The sequence below is a fragment of the Solanum verrucosum genome, unplaced genomic scaffold, assembly GCF_900185275.1.
Source record: "Solanum verrucosum unplaced genomic scaffold, falcon-dt-bn FXZP01000253.1, whole genome shotgun sequence".
In the NCBI taxonomy this organism is placed as follows: domain Eukaryota; kingdom Viridiplantae; phylum Streptophyta; class Magnoliopsida; order Solanales; family Solanaceae; genus Solanum; species Solanum verrucosum.
The window spans coordinates 2,697,056-2,714,975 of NW_026019984.1; the positions used below are offsets into that span (position 1 = coordinate 2,697,056).

The 17,920-nt window shown below is 35.1% G+C and overlaps 2 protein-coding genes across 2 annotated transcripts; both read right to left on the reverse strand.

Annotated features, from left to right (window-relative positions):
- Window positions 1-568: 568 nt before the first annotated feature.
- On the reverse strand, window positions 569-7,156 carry LOC125818143 (protein RETICULATA-RELATED 1, chloroplastic). Its single transcript, XM_049497675.1, has 7 exons — window positions 6,626-7,156; window positions 5,959-6,057; window positions 5,167-5,387; window positions 3,319-3,388; window positions 2,962-3,041; window positions 2,154-2,218; window positions 569-914 (listed from the first exon to the last, which is right to left on the reverse strand). Exons 1-7 carry the CDS (start codon window positions 7,046-7,048, stop codon window positions 721-723), a joined length of 1,152 nt encoding a protein of 383 aa, XP_049353632.1. The 5' UTR covers window positions 7,049-7,156; the 3' UTR covers window positions 569-720.
- A 2,056-nt stretch (window positions 7,157-9,212) lies between these two features.
- Window positions 9,213-15,534, reverse strand: LOC125818123 (BTB/POZ domain-containing protein At3g44820). The gene is made up of 4 exons (XM_049497650.1): window positions 15,102-15,534; window positions 13,929-13,998; window positions 10,432-11,643; window positions 9,213-9,835 (listed from the first exon to the last, which is right to left on the reverse strand). Exons 1-4 carry the CDS (start codon window positions 15,149-15,151, stop codon window positions 9,272-9,274), a joined length of 1,896 nt encoding a protein of 631 aa, XP_049353607.1. The 5' UTR covers window positions 15,152-15,534; the 3' UTR covers window positions 9,213-9,271.
- Between the last annotated feature and the right edge of the window lie 2,386 nt (window positions 15,535-17,920).

The following is a 17,920-nucleotide window of genomic DNA, read 5'->3' on the forward strand; positions in this document are numbered from 1 at the left end:
ATCTCCATCAAATATTTAACAAATTCTATATTTCGCTGACTAAGTGACTCGTATGACACTTCACTCAAGAGAGATAAGATTTTTTCTTTTGATTTACAAAAACAACTTCGGAGGTTAGTGGTTTTGAATTTTTATCGCCGCTTGTCACATGAGCAAAACTTAACATCTATAAGTTTCAACCTTACATTGTAAGTTTCCCCGTAAGGACAAGCAGAAGTCAAAAATTCAAGATCATTCATTTTCAAGGTCATTCGGGGTAACCATAGTGGTTCAAAGCTGTGGAAGTAGCTCCAAATTGGCCATGCTAATAGCATGACTAGCCAAAGGCTATGCCATTAGGCATTGCTTAGCCATCTAAGCAAAAATGAAAGTTGACTCCTTGATATCAACTTGATGAATTGACAACTACAGTACCAATCAAACAAGAGAAATGAGTAAGACTAACAGTACACTATGTCGCTCGGACTGTTCAAAAAAATGTCTGACATGTGTGTGTCGGAGCTTCCCAAAGTACTATGTTTTTGGAGGATCATGGGTGCGACAATTTTTTTGGAGAGCCTGAGCAACATAGAACAGTAGCATACAATAATTTCAACAGGCTTCTAACATCTGTATTTGCTAGGTAATCCTTGCATAATAAACTATTTTTCCTGTCTAGTAAACTACTCCTATTATCTAATTGAACAGCATTGGAATTCTTATTCTTGACAACACATTTTCTTATTGCACCCCACTCAGCTTAGCCCATTCCACAAACTGCATACCACCGTAAATATTGTTAGCAAATCGTACACCCACAGTGAAGGCCAAGGCAACAGGGGGGACGCGTTTGGCTACAGGTGATGCTTCAACTAAACGCTCTAATCCGTTTATAATTTGGTATCGGGTATTCGAAGAGACTGCCAGAAAGAATCCTGAATGAAAAAGGAGAAAGAAAAAGAGTCAATTCAAGCAAAAGGTAGAGAAAGGCTACAACACATGCAGATTTGACAGCAGAAAGCACTTTGGAATAATTGTAATAATATCATGTCAATCAAATTAACTCAAGCTTGCATAACTGTGGTCCATTAAAGACTTTTTACTTTTTCTCCTTTCAAACTATATGATGTGAGGTAAAATGTTCAAGTCCCACCAGAAATTTATCTATTAATTTGTCATCTACTCTTCACCAATAATTCATTTTTCTTTTGACACGACAGCCTCAAATCTTCATGAGCACAGAGGTTATCATATAAAGAACCCAGCTTACAAAAAACAGCAGACAGAATATAATTCATATTTCTTTAAATTTTTTAGTTTGTATTATTGGGATAACAGAATAATGCAACTATAAGTAGGGCTTGAATCATGCAATGAGCTGTGAAACTATTTCACCTATGTGAAAGTTTTTCCGGGATTAAACAAGCCTTTCTCTACTTAGGGAGAACGAACAACAAAATTTAAATAACAAATCAAGCAAGTTATGAAAGAAGGTAGGTGTAACGGAGTGACTAATTATTGATGTTTTAATGAAGGGTCATGGAAGATGGTTCTAGTCATGCCATGTGTCATAGGATGACGGGTTGCATGCCATTGACCATTGATTCTTTGTGTGGTTGCCACTTGTCAAGGGTTCATTTGCCACATAGCCATGTGGTCATGTTGTGAAAGACACTTGGGCAAGTTCCTTTACATAGAAGCTATTTGTGCAAGTTCTTTGAAATACCACTATTACTTTGCCAACAAACACCCACATATTTCAAAAGATTTTTAAGAATAAAAGAGTAAGCAATAATATAGCAAGACTTGCTAGATTTGTATGGTCTGAATGCAATAGGTCTGGTATCCCAATTTCAAATCACATTTTGACCCTTATAATTTTGTTGTTCAACGCGGTGTTGCGTGATATAGGCCATGAGCTTTCCTTATTGCATATGTCTGGTTATTCATGAAAGTTCTAAAGACTTAGGCCTAATAGGAGCTGCCCCACTCCACTCTCATAAAGGTGAATCCATCAAAAGTATATTGTATAAAATGACCCTCCTTACGAAATATGAATTCATTATTTAGCTTCTTAATAGGAATGGTGGATTCGAGTCTGCCCTTTGCTCTATAATTATTTAGCTACATATATTCAAAGGTACAAATAACAATTCAAAAGCAGTAGCACATACCCCAGAGTGCAGCACTTCCTATTAAAGGAGGGACAGGTATGTCCTCTTCTGACTTCTTGATGCTCCTGTTAGACACGTAAGAATATCAGATGTCAACCCATTATGAGAATGAATAGCACACCATTTAGCTGAATAGACACGCAGCTGATTTCGTGGCGATCAGAAACAGAAACTAAGCATCACAATTGAAGTACATAAGATAAAAAAATTGTTCATTGGAGTGAGTAAAGATGTACACATTCCAATAGCTACATTTTGAGAAGTTGTGCACACACAAGATTCATGTGTATGATATTCTATATACTGTTCTTCATAGAGAAAATAGCATGAAATCGTGATAAAGAGTAAGTACATCCATGTTAAGAAGAATATGAAAGAAACTAAATGCAGATATCATTGCATGAATCCAACTTCAAAGGTATCGAAGATCCACCTAAAAATGAATAAAGAAAATGCAGCCAAAAAAAAAAGGAAACTAAGAAGAAAAGAGCATAGCTATAAAGCAGCCGGCAATAACGGAAAACTCTTGTTGAGTAGCTTGCAGCTGCCACAAAACAAAAATAACAAGAAAGCCAACCAATTCTAGAATTGATCTAATAGATATGTAAATGTGACAGGATACAATTCAGAAGAGCAAAGAAACTCTATATTTGTTTGATGCAACTGGCCAAAAGGATCGAATAAGCGCGACTTCAAAGGAAAAGAAACACTCAATAACTGTAGCTTGAATATGGCTGGCTGAGAGTTGGAGGTGTACAGTATTGACAGTTCAAGTGGAACTAGAGTGGAGAGTGTTTCACAAACATACCTCTTAGCAGTCATTATCAAATTTGCAATGCCCTGACCAACGAGGCCACACCCAAATCCAACTGAGCCATACAAAAATCCCTGGTAATCATGAAAGTGAAATAGGTTATAACACTAAAAAGTAACTGCTTCAGAACTACAAAATGACTCAATACTTGGGGAACAACAAATCAAACGGAACCAAAATAATAGATTGTGAATCAGGACTTTGAAAAAGGATTCACATAGAAACAAATTCTCTTATCCAAGATCTATCATCTGTATAGACTGGAAGTACCAAGATCATCTAAAAGATAGCAAAGAAAATCTCTTTCTTTATTTTTTTGAAACTGACAAAGAAGTTCAATTATACTTATACCTTGTAAAAGAATGTTGAAATACGCTGCTGCAATGTAAATTTACACCCTGGCCTCTCAGCTTCAAAAACACTGCAGAAAAATGGATATTCAGAAATCAGCACCAAAAACACTACTATTACCAGTTGTCATAGCACGCGTCAAACTTAACCCACAAAAAAAAAACAGAGGATGTGCTGACCGTGTTATTCCCAGTTTTCATGTAGAATCTCACACCCTTACGGAAGCATTAAATCATCTGACTTAATCTAAGTGAACAAGAGAAGTTTCAAAAATCAAAGTTCTAGTATGCACCTAAGGCAGCCAACACTTTTTAAGAAGAATGCCATAATACCCATACCCAGGTCCATTTCTACAAGAAGCTTGGTCACTTTTCATAACATGTTTTAATCCTAAAATGGTGAAGCTTGCCACAATAATCTTAACGGTCAGCAGAAGTAACTATACACAAGAGAAGGATTAAGTCTCTGAGGTCAACCTCAATCAAGTTCTTAAAAGAAGAAACAAAAGACCTTGATAATATAAAGACTTAGGCTGTCCATGCAAATAAAATATACGGGCTTGTGCCACAGTACTTAACCCGCAAAGTTTAATTGTATAGGCACATAAAAATAGCTAAGAGTTCTCAAAATCTATCATAGAACTATGAAGAAACTCGTGGTGTTAAAAATTAAAAAATTAAAAAACAATCTCGAAAAGGTGTAGTCTAAGACTCTTAGTTGACGCTTATTCACTGATGATGACTGAGTATCCGGATCAGAACTTCCTGATCTCACCATTTAGTCGACTAAAGTGAAAGTTTAACATCCAGGCCTGTTGTGTAATCTGTTTCTGCTACATTAAATTCTTCACTCTTGTCACAGCTTGCAAGCTGGATCTACTAAAGAAGAGGGTATTAGTTCTATATTTCTTTACAAGTTATCCAAATCAATCACCATTCTCTTACATCAACCAGATCTTAAATCACCTTTAAACAGCACAAAATCCAGCTAAAGAATCTCGAACCAGTTTACTTTTTCCAATAGTAGGTGATTGAATCAACTTCAAAACTTTCTCTTCATCTGATACCCTGATAGCCACATACTGTCAAAATCCCAAGTTGAGAAATTATTTCAATCTTTTACTCTGTGTTGAAATCTTACATATCAAACCTATGCTGAACAGATTATGTTGTATTTGATTGGCTGCGAAGAGGTAAAGATATGCTTTCCTGATGAGTCTCCGCAGAAGCATTCATTTCTATACTACATATATCCAATTGTATGTTTCTCTTCAGTCTCAATTTTAATGTTCCAATGGAAAAATGCATCCCAAAGTTTTGACAGCTTCCCATTAAGTTTAGACAGGAATTGAATGAAGGAAAACCCGAAAGCGATCAATCAGATGCAAAGAGATATATACATTTTAAATTTAACTGGTTGATTAAGATAATTTTTATGATCATTTCATATCACTGGAGTAAAAGTTTGTCCAATGGTTTGTAAAAGTTGCTTTCCCATTTGAAACTGTGTAAAAACACAAAAATGAACTCCAGATAACGCACAGAATATGAATAGCGTTTATATGTGTTATGAGCAAGGTGCATCTGCGTGAGCGGAGAGTTTTCAGCTCAGATGAAGTGAAACAATTTCATGAACATACAATTATTTTCTGTATCTAGCTTACTGAACTATCTCTAAGAAGAACGTGACAGTTGTTACTCTGATGCAATTAGTGAACGCACTAGATGTTGTGTGACATCCTCAAAATCATGAGAAAAGAAAGTACAACAGTTGGAGTCGTACATGACTTGGAAGCCAAGGAAAACAGAGAATGCTGTAGAAATGAAGGTGCACAAATAAATCAGTCACCTGCTGGGAAGAGCACCACAAGCATGTCGAAAGCGTCCAAAAGAGCTGCTTGAAATGGACTGCTTGCCTATTCGGACATAAGGAGCCAACATGCCTACCAATGCGATGTCAACAACAATTCCAACAAGAAGATCTGCTGCATACAACTCAAATTCTGCCCAGAAATCCTTTCCCCTTTTCTGAACCTCTGCAAATGTTGCACAACAGGAGTCTATGACAATCTGCAATACATCAGATTACGTATAAACTGCCAGTCTTATCAGGTTTAAACTCTTTAACAATCAAGCTTGTTAGCTACCAGTTCTTTAACTGAAGTATAAAGTACCCGTCAGTTAAAACTATTTATTAATCCATTTTCTACAACCCATTCCTTGACTTAGAATGTTTTTCCTTGAATATCTATAAGCATGATTGTCCCCACAGCTTAGTAAAAGAGAGCAACCTATCCCATAATCACTTATTACAAGCTTTGTACTTGAGTCATGCACACCTCAGATCACAGTGGCTACTTAGTAGGTTAGTACCCTATATGATAAAAATGCAAGTCAAACACATTTCACAATCATTACTCTTAAAGAGAAGAAATTTTTTTGGCATTTACTTTTAAAGTTTAGTGTTTGGGCTAGTTTGAGCGCAATATTTGTGGCACGCTAGTCAATCGATAATACCAATTACCAAACACCTCATGTCATTAGTGATCAGCCATTATAAAGTACTGGCATAGCTACCTCCCAATTTTATTTTATTTTCAACAATTACAAGAAAACATAGCTCCCAGATTATCAAACTAACCTCTGTTCCGACTTTAAACAAAAACGACGGATCAGCAAGCATTCGATTTCTCAGCATTGAGCAATGTCTCATCAAAAATCCCAGCGGCCAAGCTGAACCCTGTATGTCAAAATACCAATTCAAAATGCAATCAGTACATCTACACACATATCAAATAAAATTGAACACTTTGCATCAAAATTAGTACTCCCTCCATTTCAATTTATTTATCTTACTCTCTTTTTTAGTCCGTTTAAAAAAGAACGTCTCTTTTCTTTTTTCGACAACTCTTTAATTCTAACTTTCCACCTGACATCTCTAAGACCACAAGCTTGAAAAACATTTTGATATATTCTAAGCTAACATGCCGTCATAGATTTTGAAAACTTATCTTCAAATATTCGTTTGGCCATGAAATTTGATCTTCAAATATTTTCAAGTTCCCAAAAACTAGCTGATTTTGGATTTTTGAACTTCCACTCACAAAACTTCACAAATTTTATCATGTCCAAACACAACTTCAAATTCCAAAAAAACTCAAATTTCAACTTCAAAATATGGCCAAACGGGAGCTTCGGTATCTTTCGTTTAACAACAAAAAATTCAAAAATCGTTATACTTTCTTAAACTCCGTGTCAAGTCAAAACCAAACAACCAAATTAAAACGAAAAGAACACATTTTTTTCACCTGCATATCCAAGTAACGACTAAGAATCAATCTCCGAATCCCTGTAGTCTTAGCAGCTTCCAACATATCAATAGGCAATTTCGCCCCTAATTTTTCGGCCTCTTTAACCACCTCATCAAACTTCACTATCGGTCCAAACTCTTTTTCATCATAATCACCACCGCCGTCACCATCATCTCCGCCACCGTTGTTGTCAGATGGAAACCCACCTTTTCCGTTACCCCCATCACCTCCGTCAACTGTTCTAACGATGGATTCTTGTCCAGTACACGTAATTCTGAAAATTCGATCAGTTTTCGTAATTGATAGTTGTAAAGATACAAACTTTGAGAGATTTAAGCATTTGAATTGTGGAATTTGAGTGTTGTTTGAAGAAATCGAAAGAATTGATATATGAGAAAGTGATGATTGAAGCAGAGCCATTGTTTGATGAAACGAGCAACGTTCACTTGCGAGTTTTTTTTTATAGTAGTAGCAACAACGTACGACATAAATTCTTTTATGTATTTTGTCATCGAGTTCGATTAATTTAAATTCAGCTATTTTTTGAGAGGTTTAATCAAGGCTCATACATCTAAATACAAGTATCTCAAATGTATCGAGTCAAATTAGATGTATTTTATTCTAGATACATTGTTTTCATGTATCCAAATAGATTTGCATGTATTTGAAATATATAGCAAATTTCGTCCGTCTCTCTAATCTCACTTGCCACTCTCTCATGTATCTGGTGTGTATCTAAAGTGATTTGCATGTATTTTGGACACATACAAATTTTGTTTGTCTCTCTCATCAATCTCGTTTGCCTCTCTCCCTATTTTTGGGTATCTAGCAAAAATATATGTATTTAAGTGTAAAATACGTAAAAAAAAATTTAATTAATAGTAAGATACGTAATATTTTAAAAATATAAATTATAATAGTATATGATAGTAAAGTATGTTTAATTATATAGTTTTTCCTTTTTAATAATAGTATTAGAGAAATTGCAACAACTTTGGAGAGTTGAAATTAGTGAAGTGTGCATGACCCACCTAATTTTTTTATATAGAGATAATGGTAAAAACATGAACATTATTTATTTCTTTTTAGAGTTATTTAATCCAAATTATAAGATGTTTGTGTTTGTTATCTAAATTATTTATCAAAGTATATTATTATGTGTGGCGTATGTTATTTTTTTTGTTTGAAAATAATATCAAAAGTCATTCTATAGAGATAATTAAATAAATTAAGAGATAATGATTAAATATGAAGCATCATTTTTTTCTTTTTGTAAATTTCTTATCTTAACTATAAGGTGTTTGCATTCTTTACCTGAAATTATAAGGTGTTTGCATTTTTTACCTGGAATTATAAGGTGTTTGCATTTTTCACCTAGAATATCACTAACTATTTATCAAAAACATGACTCAGAATAAATGAGTAAGTTGTCATGTGGATGGAATTTTATGGACGAGTGTATTTTGGCGATTTCAAGCATTGGTCTAGTCAGCTTCGAGACATGTTTTGATAAATAATTAATAATAGTTCAGATTAAAAATCAAAACACTTACAATTCAAATATAAACTCGCAAAAAAATAATATTTCAGATGTATTTTTTACTATTATCTCATTTTCATATTACATATTTTACTTGTAACCAAAACATTCATAATCATAACATTACCCTCTATGACAATCTTGCTTAAATATTTGTATATTTATCATTTCATAATAGGAAAAGGTCTGGATTTGTCGGAAAAGGTCTTAACTTTATCATCCATTAAAAGTTCGACTCAAACATGTCCTTGGTATTACAATTTTTGGCTCGAAATCACCTTAAGTCACTAAAGGGTCGTTTGGTAGAATGTATTAGCAAAAATAATGCATACATTAACTTTGTTCTCGTAGTTTGTGGTTTAACTTCTCCACCTCAAGTCAGAACTCACTACTCCATTCACTCAAGAACTTTTCACAAAGCAATATTGCTAATCAATATAGACCAATCTCATAATCAGTGTAGTAGGAATAGTATGAAAATACAACAAACTTGAAATGTAACCAATTGGTACAAACAATTATAAGAATTCCAAACAAATTGAAAATGATGAATGTAGAGCTTTATGTATAATTCTTCTAAAGATATAATTAGTCCCACTAGACCTCCATTTTACAGCTAGTATACTTATGAAACAAAAACATGAATACCTTCATCATATAGCTTTACAAACTCTTCATGAAGCTGTACATGTATAAGAGAGAAATGTGGACAACAGAGTCCCATTATATTGTTCCTAGGAAAGGAACAGATATTTACTAGTATCAGCTGAATTCTATGTTTGTGTCAAGATACATGAGATTGAACCATAAATTTAGTTTCTTCTCATCTTCTTCCATCAGGAGTCCATTGTTCCGATGGATAAGTATTTTCGTTTTGTTGTTGTTGTCCAACCAACATACTAAATATACTCAGCCAGCCAAGCAGGACAGTTGTATCTTATGAAATGAATTCGAAATGGTTTATCAAGGGGATATATAGGTGCCCTGAATTATCAATGGATGAATCTATTCCAAACATGTAGTGCGAGAATTCTGGTGTGGAGGGTAAATATTTATAAATGGCATTCTCCAGGGGGAATAGACATCAAACCTGAGTCTTCTTGTCATGAAATCAAAGAGGAGCTTTTACGGTGTCTTGAGCTTCTCGGTTTCTCAACTGATGATCTTGGGGTTGGACCTGTGCTTTCAACCACATCTGGTTGAGTATCCGAGGATTGGGGAAGGAGCTTGCATCCAATCCTTCGGGCAAGAAAGCGCGGAGAACTGAGGTAACTATGTGACTTTGTGACCTTTCTCATCTCTTGTTTGATTTTGCTGAATTCTTCTTCAAGTTCACCAACCCTGGACTTCATTCTTTCCAAGTCCACCTTTAGACCCTGGTTCTCACGCACGACTGTCACCCATCCGTCTCTTTGTACAATTTGACCTGCCATGTCACTAGGGCCAGTGACAGGAGCTGCAGGGCCACTTTCTGTATCCAAGACTTGGAAGCAACCAGCTAGAGCTGTTCTCAGCTGCAATTGCTCGAAGAAAAGAACTTGGAGAACAACTCGAAGAGGCAATCTGTCATTCTGGGATGCATGGGCGCAAGCATCAATAGAGAGCTTCTGAAAGTCGATGATGTTGCAAAGCTGCTCCTTCTCTTTTGTTGAAAGCCAAGGATGCGCCTATACAATTTTCATTTCAATCCATTAAAAGTCTACAAGGTTCCACAGTGCAGAGTTGGAAGCAATTTAGCTCTAGGTCAGTAATGAAGCATATAACAAACAAAGTAAAAAGATATAAAAGGTGAATACATGTTGAGACTACACAGATGGCATAAAGAGAGCAGAAGAAATAAGCTAGAAAATCATTTAGCATAAAAAAGACTAAGCAGCTTTCCGAGATGCATTCGCTTTTTACTAGAGGCCTACACTCAGAAATGAAAGACTCTTTCCTATTTAAGTCCGTCTTCAACAATGGATATGCAATTGACATGCTATGAAATATAAAAAGGCAGACATAGATGGAATAGAATGAAATGACTAACTATCATGTGACAGTTAACTAGCAGGTAAAATAAATTAATCCAAACAATCAACTAAAAAAATTTGGGGGAAGGGGAAGGGAAATGGGGAGGGGATTACAAGGTGGGGAATCAAACCCTCACCAACAAGGTGAGAGTTCAGGCAGCCAACCAACTGAGCTACTAAGATTCCCCGATCCAAACAATCAGCTATATCATCACTAAGCACACAGTAAAATATCAGGGACCAAATCAAACCTTGAAGTATATATCTAGAGCTCTATATAGCCCATCATGCAGAGATCTTGAAGATTCTGGGAGAGCTTCAGCAAGTGAACGTACTTTTCCCGGCTTTAGGTTCACATCAGATGCAACTTCTGCAATATAGCTGTCAACCAACTTCGCCACTCTCCTTAAAGGATGGGATGATGGTGATGTTCCTATCTCAAATGAAGATGGATCAGGTATTGCAGTGATCCCAGATTCAGAAGATATAAAATGATGAATCATTCGCTCAACACAGTCGGTGTTATATAATGTATCAGAATCTGAGTAGGAAGGTATCAGCAAACCATCTAGGGATGCTAGGTCCAACTGCATTCCTGTTCTCCTCTCCAACGAGTCCAGGCATGTGTGGTGCACACCAAGTATCAAGGCAACTCGCAGAAGTCCCAACAAGAAACGGCAAAAAGATTTGCCCTTCAATTCAGGAAGCTGTTTCGAAACACTTTCAAGAAGAACTTTCTGATCGACAGCAGCTGGTGTCATACTGAAACTAGCAACTGTTCTAGTTTTACCAATTTGCCCACTCTGCCACCGGCCAAGTCCTGGAAGGTACTTCCTACAGTAGTACATCATAGCACCTGCTAAATTTTCATGTCTAATACCTCTGGCTTCCATTGTTCGAATTAATCTCTGAAATAATGGCACAGAAAGATATGAGATGTCTTCGAACCACCAGTCAGATTCAATGGCTTGGATTCTAGCACCGGTGTTAATTCCATTCCACAATATACTACCTCCAGGGCTCTGTAAACAGCCATACAACAACATAGGCCATCCAAATAAACTAGGATCTGTGCAGACCATCACAGAGAGAGCATGCGAGCATTTACTAATGATCTCTAGCTTGTCTGCTCTTGGTATGACAGAATCACAACTTTGGAGAGTTAATATGCAATCTTTCCAATTCTTCAGAATATTCTTATGAAAGTAAGCATCTGCCTTAAACAGTAAATTATCTTCACCATAGTCCTCCGTCATCTCCAAGTAATCTGCTGCACAATAAATCATTACTATGTTCCTTGGGGTATATTCTATTCGAATACCATAGCAGAACTTAACTGTGACTAAAAATATGTCACTCCCACCAGGGAAGTCTTCTAAAATTGTCAGGAAAGTCCCTTCATGTGGACCTTGAGCTGCTCCTAGTATTTTGTCAATCCTTCCACATCTCGACATAAGTGGAAACTGGAGACAGAGCATTTTTTGGCTGTTAGACAAGACTTGATATAGAGAAGTTAAATTTGCTGTAAAAAGGTGAGTTGGGGATTCCATATAAAGTCAGCAATACTTGATCATTATAGGATGCATGACAAGAAACAACATTAAAATAAAAAGTGTCAAAGACAAACATAAATAATTGCGAGGAAAAATCAAAGCAAGCGTATGTAAAATCACCCTTGAGAAGAGTACAGTTATTTTGAAGATTTGACACCATAGTCATCTTCCATAGATCACTGATTTCACACACATCACTTCTAAACTGGAGCTTGCATAACTTTGCGAAAATGGAAAACTTCTGTTAGATGAAACTGAGTTGCCACAAACATTAGCATTCCAGTTTATTTCGGTTCCAGTAAACCATCGGCGAGTTACTTCATACTTCAAATTTTGAATACTCATCAAAAGAAGGCAAGAATTGAAAGGGCATGATGAAAATGAATACAATGAACAACTAAGGTATTAAAACTATTCTTTATGAAAAAAGGAGATAATTAGCCGACCCAATAATTTCTTTCTCACAATTAGTGCACATCAAGAGGAATTATCAGAAAATTTAGAAAGTTTCAGATGCTGGAAATAACAATTTCCAAACAGTATTAGATGTTAAGAATAACCTAAATATAATTCTCATCATTCTGACCATATGCCAACATGTTTAAAATAAAGTACTACTCCTCCGTCCCAATTTATGAGTTATTTTGACTTGGTAAGGAGTTTTAAGAAAAAAAATAAAGACTTTTGAAATTTGTGGTCTAAAATAAGTCATAGATATTTGTGTGGCTATAAATCATTATAATAAGGGTAAAATAGGTATTTTAAAAGTTAAATTGTTACAAAATAGAAATGTGTCATTCTTTTTGGGACTGACTGAAAAGGAAAATAAGTCATATACAGAGGGTGTAATACATAATCCATGAAGTTTATGATACTTTTCAGATTATCATTACTATAGAAGAATTATTCTCAAGCCCCATTATATCTTGCCAACATATCCATTAAACCTCATGACAGTACTGGATTATTATTACTAAACAAGAAATAATTTTAAACAACCTCATCAATTCTTACCACCATGTCCATTAACCCTTACCCAAGACCTATTATTCAAACTCATTTGATTGTAGCTATTCCATAAAAAATATACCAACACAGTAGATGATAGATCAGAAAGTGATGGTCCAAAGCAAATGTGGATTCTGTGAATGGATTCTCAAAGGAAGTTCATTTAAATTAGTTTATAACTTGAACATAGAAACGAGCATCTCCTATAACTCCCGTAATAGCCTACAATATGTAGTTACTAATTATTTTTAAAAAATATTCAAATTTAGGGAGTATATATTTGTTAAGGACAATTCAAAGGTAAAATTAGACTATATTTTTAGAACAGAGGGAATGATGCTTCAAAAGATGCGTCCAGGTAGCAATCTAAGGCCTAAAATGAGTCATATAGATTCTCTTATCCCGTATAAACAGAGGCCCACTCTTCCAGGACTCCAGTTGAATGGATTCATCAACCAGGCTGGATTAACACCTACAATCACCATCTCTTTTGGAAACATGAGAAACCCATCGCATTCAAACTAGCAAATGGTGATAACCATTGTACCATGCATGAAACACAAGTAGGCACAGCCGAACTACAAACTTTAAAGTAAATTGTAAAAACATTAACTCATTCTTGAACAAGCGCTGCCATGTTTTTCTCAAGTAGGAAGCTATAAAAAGGGCATTATTTTTGAAGTATGATACTCCATTTTGTTCTTATTGAATCTAGTTCAGTGAGGTAGGGCAACTTTTGATATTGACATACAGTTTGCCCATGGGCCGCAATTCGACTGAGTGGTTCACGAGGAAAAAGGAAAGACTAGAAACTCTATGTTCGTCAGTTGCCATTTCAACAAATAGAAAAATTAATGGTATAATAGCTATGTAACAATCTAACAGGGCATAACTCGAAAGTAGAAAATTGTCATCTCTCATAAACACTAGCCCTCATAGTATTATTCCTTCAACATTTGCCAAAATTGAGCAATCTGCTTCTTGAACTGAGTTCTATATAACTTAAGAACTTACAGCAAAAAATAATTAACAAAGTTGGAATGCAACATCTCCATTATAAACATGGTTTATTTAAATGCATGATAAAGGAAATGAGAAAACACTTCACCTCAAAATTGCCTAGCACAAAAGGTCACATGCTAAGTTGCATATCCCTTAATTTTAAAAATTTAAAGAAGAATAAGTACCTTGTGAAGGTGGAAGTTTACTCCGTCCACAACCAAGGTAAAATCACTGACCAAACTTGCATTGCAAAACCTGTCATGTGCATCAAATTATGAATCAAGAAAGAAAAAAAGCACAGCTAAACAATTCCAACTTATCCAAATCTACAATCAAAACTTTTGGAATTAACGAACATCATGATGTTTTCATTCTGAAAGATGAATGAGACTCACCCCCCAGGCTTTGGTCTCGGACTCTAGTGGTAAGAGAACAACTTGTGATGTGTGGGTTAACGAGTTCGAATATTGCCACATACAAAGGCCTGGAATTTAAGTGGAGAAGGGTAGAGGGGCAGACCCATTATCCACCGAATTCGAACCATTGAAGATTTCACAGTTATAACAAAATGTGAATGAGACTCCAATCAGAACTTAAACCGAGCCAACAGATCTTTTGGTATTGATATACAGTAAAATTTCAACTGGCATTGAAACCAAATAGACTGGTAGCCAAAAACATAAACATCCTCCTGGCAAGAAAATAGATAGCTCCCTTCCACAATATTACCATCAAAATTGACCCAAAATTGCCTCTAAAAATCTTAAGCACATCACCAAATTGGCAAGTAAGCCTATAAGCAAGAGCCAATGTTCAGTATCTATGCCGGATGCAGAATTCCCCTTAAACACAGGTACAACACAACAACATATCTACTGTAATCCCACAAGTGTGGTTTGGGGTCGTTGTGTGTGTGTGTGTGTGTGTGTGTGGGGGGGGGGGGGGGGGGGGGGTAAGCAAACTATCCCTACCTTGTGAAGGGGTAGAGACGTTGTTTCCGATAGACCCTCGGCTCAAGCAATAGCATATCAAAAGAAATCAACGCAGGAACAACAACAACATAACCGGGATAATCCACAAGTAGGATTTAGGGAGGGTGGGGTGTACGCAGCCTTATGCCTACCTTCTGAAAGTAGAGAGGTTGTTTCCAATAAACCCTTGGCTCAAGTAAAAACACATCAAAAGAAATAAACACAGGCACAACACAACAACAACAACATACGCGGTGTAATCCACAAGTAGGGTTTGGGGAGGGTGGGTCTGTGTAGCCTTACGCCTACCTTCCGAAGGTAAAGGGGTTGTTTCTGATAGACCCTCGGTTCAAGTAAAAACATATCAAAAGAAATAATGTAACATACCAGTCATTTCCCTCACGGTAGAATCCAGTAACCTTCGCAGCCGGTGCCATCAATGATCCAAACTCCAGAACACAACAACTTTGTTTCTCACCCCTACACTCAATTTGTATTTTCTCCAACACAACTTACACACCTTTTTCCTCCGACACAAATTCTACTGAATTCAATTGAAAGCATCTGAACCTATATGATGCTGGCAATTAATTACCAAATTAAACAAACCCCCATCAAAGGAAAAAAGCAAAATCACCAAACATGGGAGCCACATAAATGAAGTCCAAAATGAGTCAAAGCTTAAGGGGTCATAAGAATCCACTCAATTAATTGGACACCAAAAAGAAAATCATAATCATTGGTCCCCCCCTTCTCTTACAGCTAAGCTTCTTAACCCCCTACCAATAAGGGAGGTCTCGGGTTCGAGTCCTCCTGGATACCGAGTGTCTTTGTTAGCGAACGCTCACCTCAATTATAAGACTCTTTAGTCAGACCCCAATGCGGGTACTGGACACAGGATGGAAAACCCAAAAAAAAAAGGCTTTTTAACCCCTCACCCCAAACCCACCCTTTTCTCTTCTTGTGTTTCTAAGGAAAACTGAATTCACTGCTCACAACAACAACCCCAACAAAGGAAACAGCACAGCAACAGGTATGGAACTTACCGTCCTGAATTCGGATTTAGTCCTGCCCCAATAGACTATCTGACACTAGGTGGAAAACCAAAAAAAAAAAAAGCTTCTTGCCCCTCACCATTTTCTCTTCTTGTGTATCTAAAAGAAAACAAAATTCACTGGTCACAACAACCCCCAACTAATGAAACAGCACAGCAAAGCAACAGGTATGGTCCATAATATACAATATGTTACTTTAATATACAGTATATATTATATACTTGTGGCATATGTGTAAAGAGAACCCACAAAAAACCGGCTTAAACAATTAAGCATAATCTCCACCAAAGATTCTTCCTTTCAGCAAAAACCCATTACAATATTCATTTGGGTTTTTGACTAGTACTATCTTTTTTTACATTTACATTACCCGGCACTACATGTACAAGTACTCACTATATACCACTATATATCATACAAATGGAAGTAGAAAAAGGGAAAAAGAGACAAAGGGGTTTTAAAGGCCGGCGAAGAAGGACAAACTAGAAGGAAATGGAGACAAGAAGACATGGCTAATGATGAAGAAAGGGGAATATGATGGTTTGAGTTTTGGTTGACGCTTTTTGTCGAACAGGTGGAGTGCGATTTGGGTTTTAATCGAGGAACACATGGATCCAATGAGAATGTATGTGGCTTCGGGTTCTGTGAGGAGCTACGCTTCTGATTTTTACAATGTCAGCCCCTCGTATTTTGATATTCATATTAAAACTCGATTAAATTTGATTTGTTAAAAAAAATCATGAAATCTATCACGTGCATCAAACTAAGAACTAGTGAGTAATAAGATTTTTAGAAATTAAAGTAGGCATTATTTAGAAGCTATTATAATAATATATATATATATATATAAATTTATGTTTTCTTAAATATAAAGCATAAACTAAACTCCAATATAAAAAATAAAAAATGGGAAAAGTGCAAATGAATGGCGTTACTACAATCATTTAATGTTCGAATGCGTTTTGTTTTTTTTTGCCTTTTATTTTACTTTGGTGCTTTGCTTTGTGTACAAGAAAGAGAAAAAAATTTAGGACATTAAATTAAAATCATTAATTAACTACACATCAATAAAGGTAGGAAGACAAAAGCATATTTAAGAGAGTTGAGGTGGCATGTCATGTGGTATAAATCTCATACTAGCATCAAGACAATAGTTCTTTCGTTTCGTATTAAATGAACATTTTGCTAAAAAATATTTGTCTCATATTAATTAATTATTTAATAAATTAGAATAAAATTAATTAATTTTTTCTCATTTATTTCTACCATTAATATGACTTTTAGAAGTTTATATAAGTTTTGAAGATCTAAGAGTTTATTTTTTCAAGAGATAAATTATTATGAACAAAGGGTAAAAGAGTACAATTAATCAATCTATTAATGATTACTTAATCACGGTGTTAAAAAGAAAATACTTATCTAATATGGAATAAAGAGAGTATTTTTTAACAATTTAAATAATAATGGAGATATTTTTATATGGATAGTATTGTGAATGTTAAATATTTTTTTCTCAAGGACAAATTTGACCTCTTTTCCAAAAAATTATATTTGCACCACATTTAATTAGTTTAATAGGCTATGAAACAATTTGCAATTCGTGATTGAAGATTAAATTGCAAGCTAATAAATGAGGGAAATATCTATATATTAAAAATAAGGCATAAAAGCAATTTTAAATAATTGTAATTTTATAATATTAGAGTACATTTAAAATGTGTAACATAAGTTTTCTCACCTTCTTAATGTATATTTTTTGTGAAAAACTATTTGCACTTTACGACCATAAGAAGAATTAAACTATGATGACAATGTATGAGGTGATCTATATACATATAAAATAAAATAAAAAGGACAAACAACTCGAGTTAGTTATAAATTTATAATATTAAAGTTGAAATTATGTAACATAATCTCTCTAAAATTCCCTTTTTGATTACATGTTATTATACATAAATGCTCTCCAAATAATTATAGTTCTATAAAGGGGTTGTTTGATTTGTGGATTAAATTATTTCAAAATTTTAGTATGAATTTATATTCTTTGGAATTAAATAGTTCCAAAAATGATTAAGATATTTTGGTAATGGGCTCTACCAACCCATAAACTTAAATGTGCTATTACCTTATTGCTTCTTCTTTTTTTGTTTT

Excerpts from the sequence above, each read along its gene's own strand:
- LOC125818143 (XM_049497675.1), bottom strand. The coding sequence starts at position 7,048 with ATGGCTCTGCTTCAATCATCACTTTCTCATATATCAATTCTTTCGATT. Across the intron at positions 3,389-5,166 it reads TGTGGTGCTCTTCCCAGCAG|TGTTTTTGAAGCTGAGAGGC; the intron begins GTGACTGATTTA and ends ATTTTTCTGCAG. Across the intron at positions 915-2,153 it reads AGGAAGTGCTGCACTCTGGG|GATTCTTTCTGGCAGTCTCT; the intron begins GTATGTGCTACT and ends TTTTTCATTCAG.
- LOC125818123 (XM_049497650.1), bottom strand. The coding sequence starts at position 15,151 with ATGGCACCGGCTGCGAAGGTTACTGGATTCTACCGTGAGGGAAATGAC. Across the intron at positions 13,999-15,101 it reads TACCGTGAGGGAAATGACTG|GTTTTGCAATGCAAGTTTGG; the intron begins GTATGTTACATT and ends TGCACATGACAG. Across the intron at positions 11,644-13,928 it reads TAAACTTCCACCTTCACAAG|TTTCCACTTATGTCGAGATG; the intron begins GTACTTATTCTT and ends CTCTGTCTCCAG.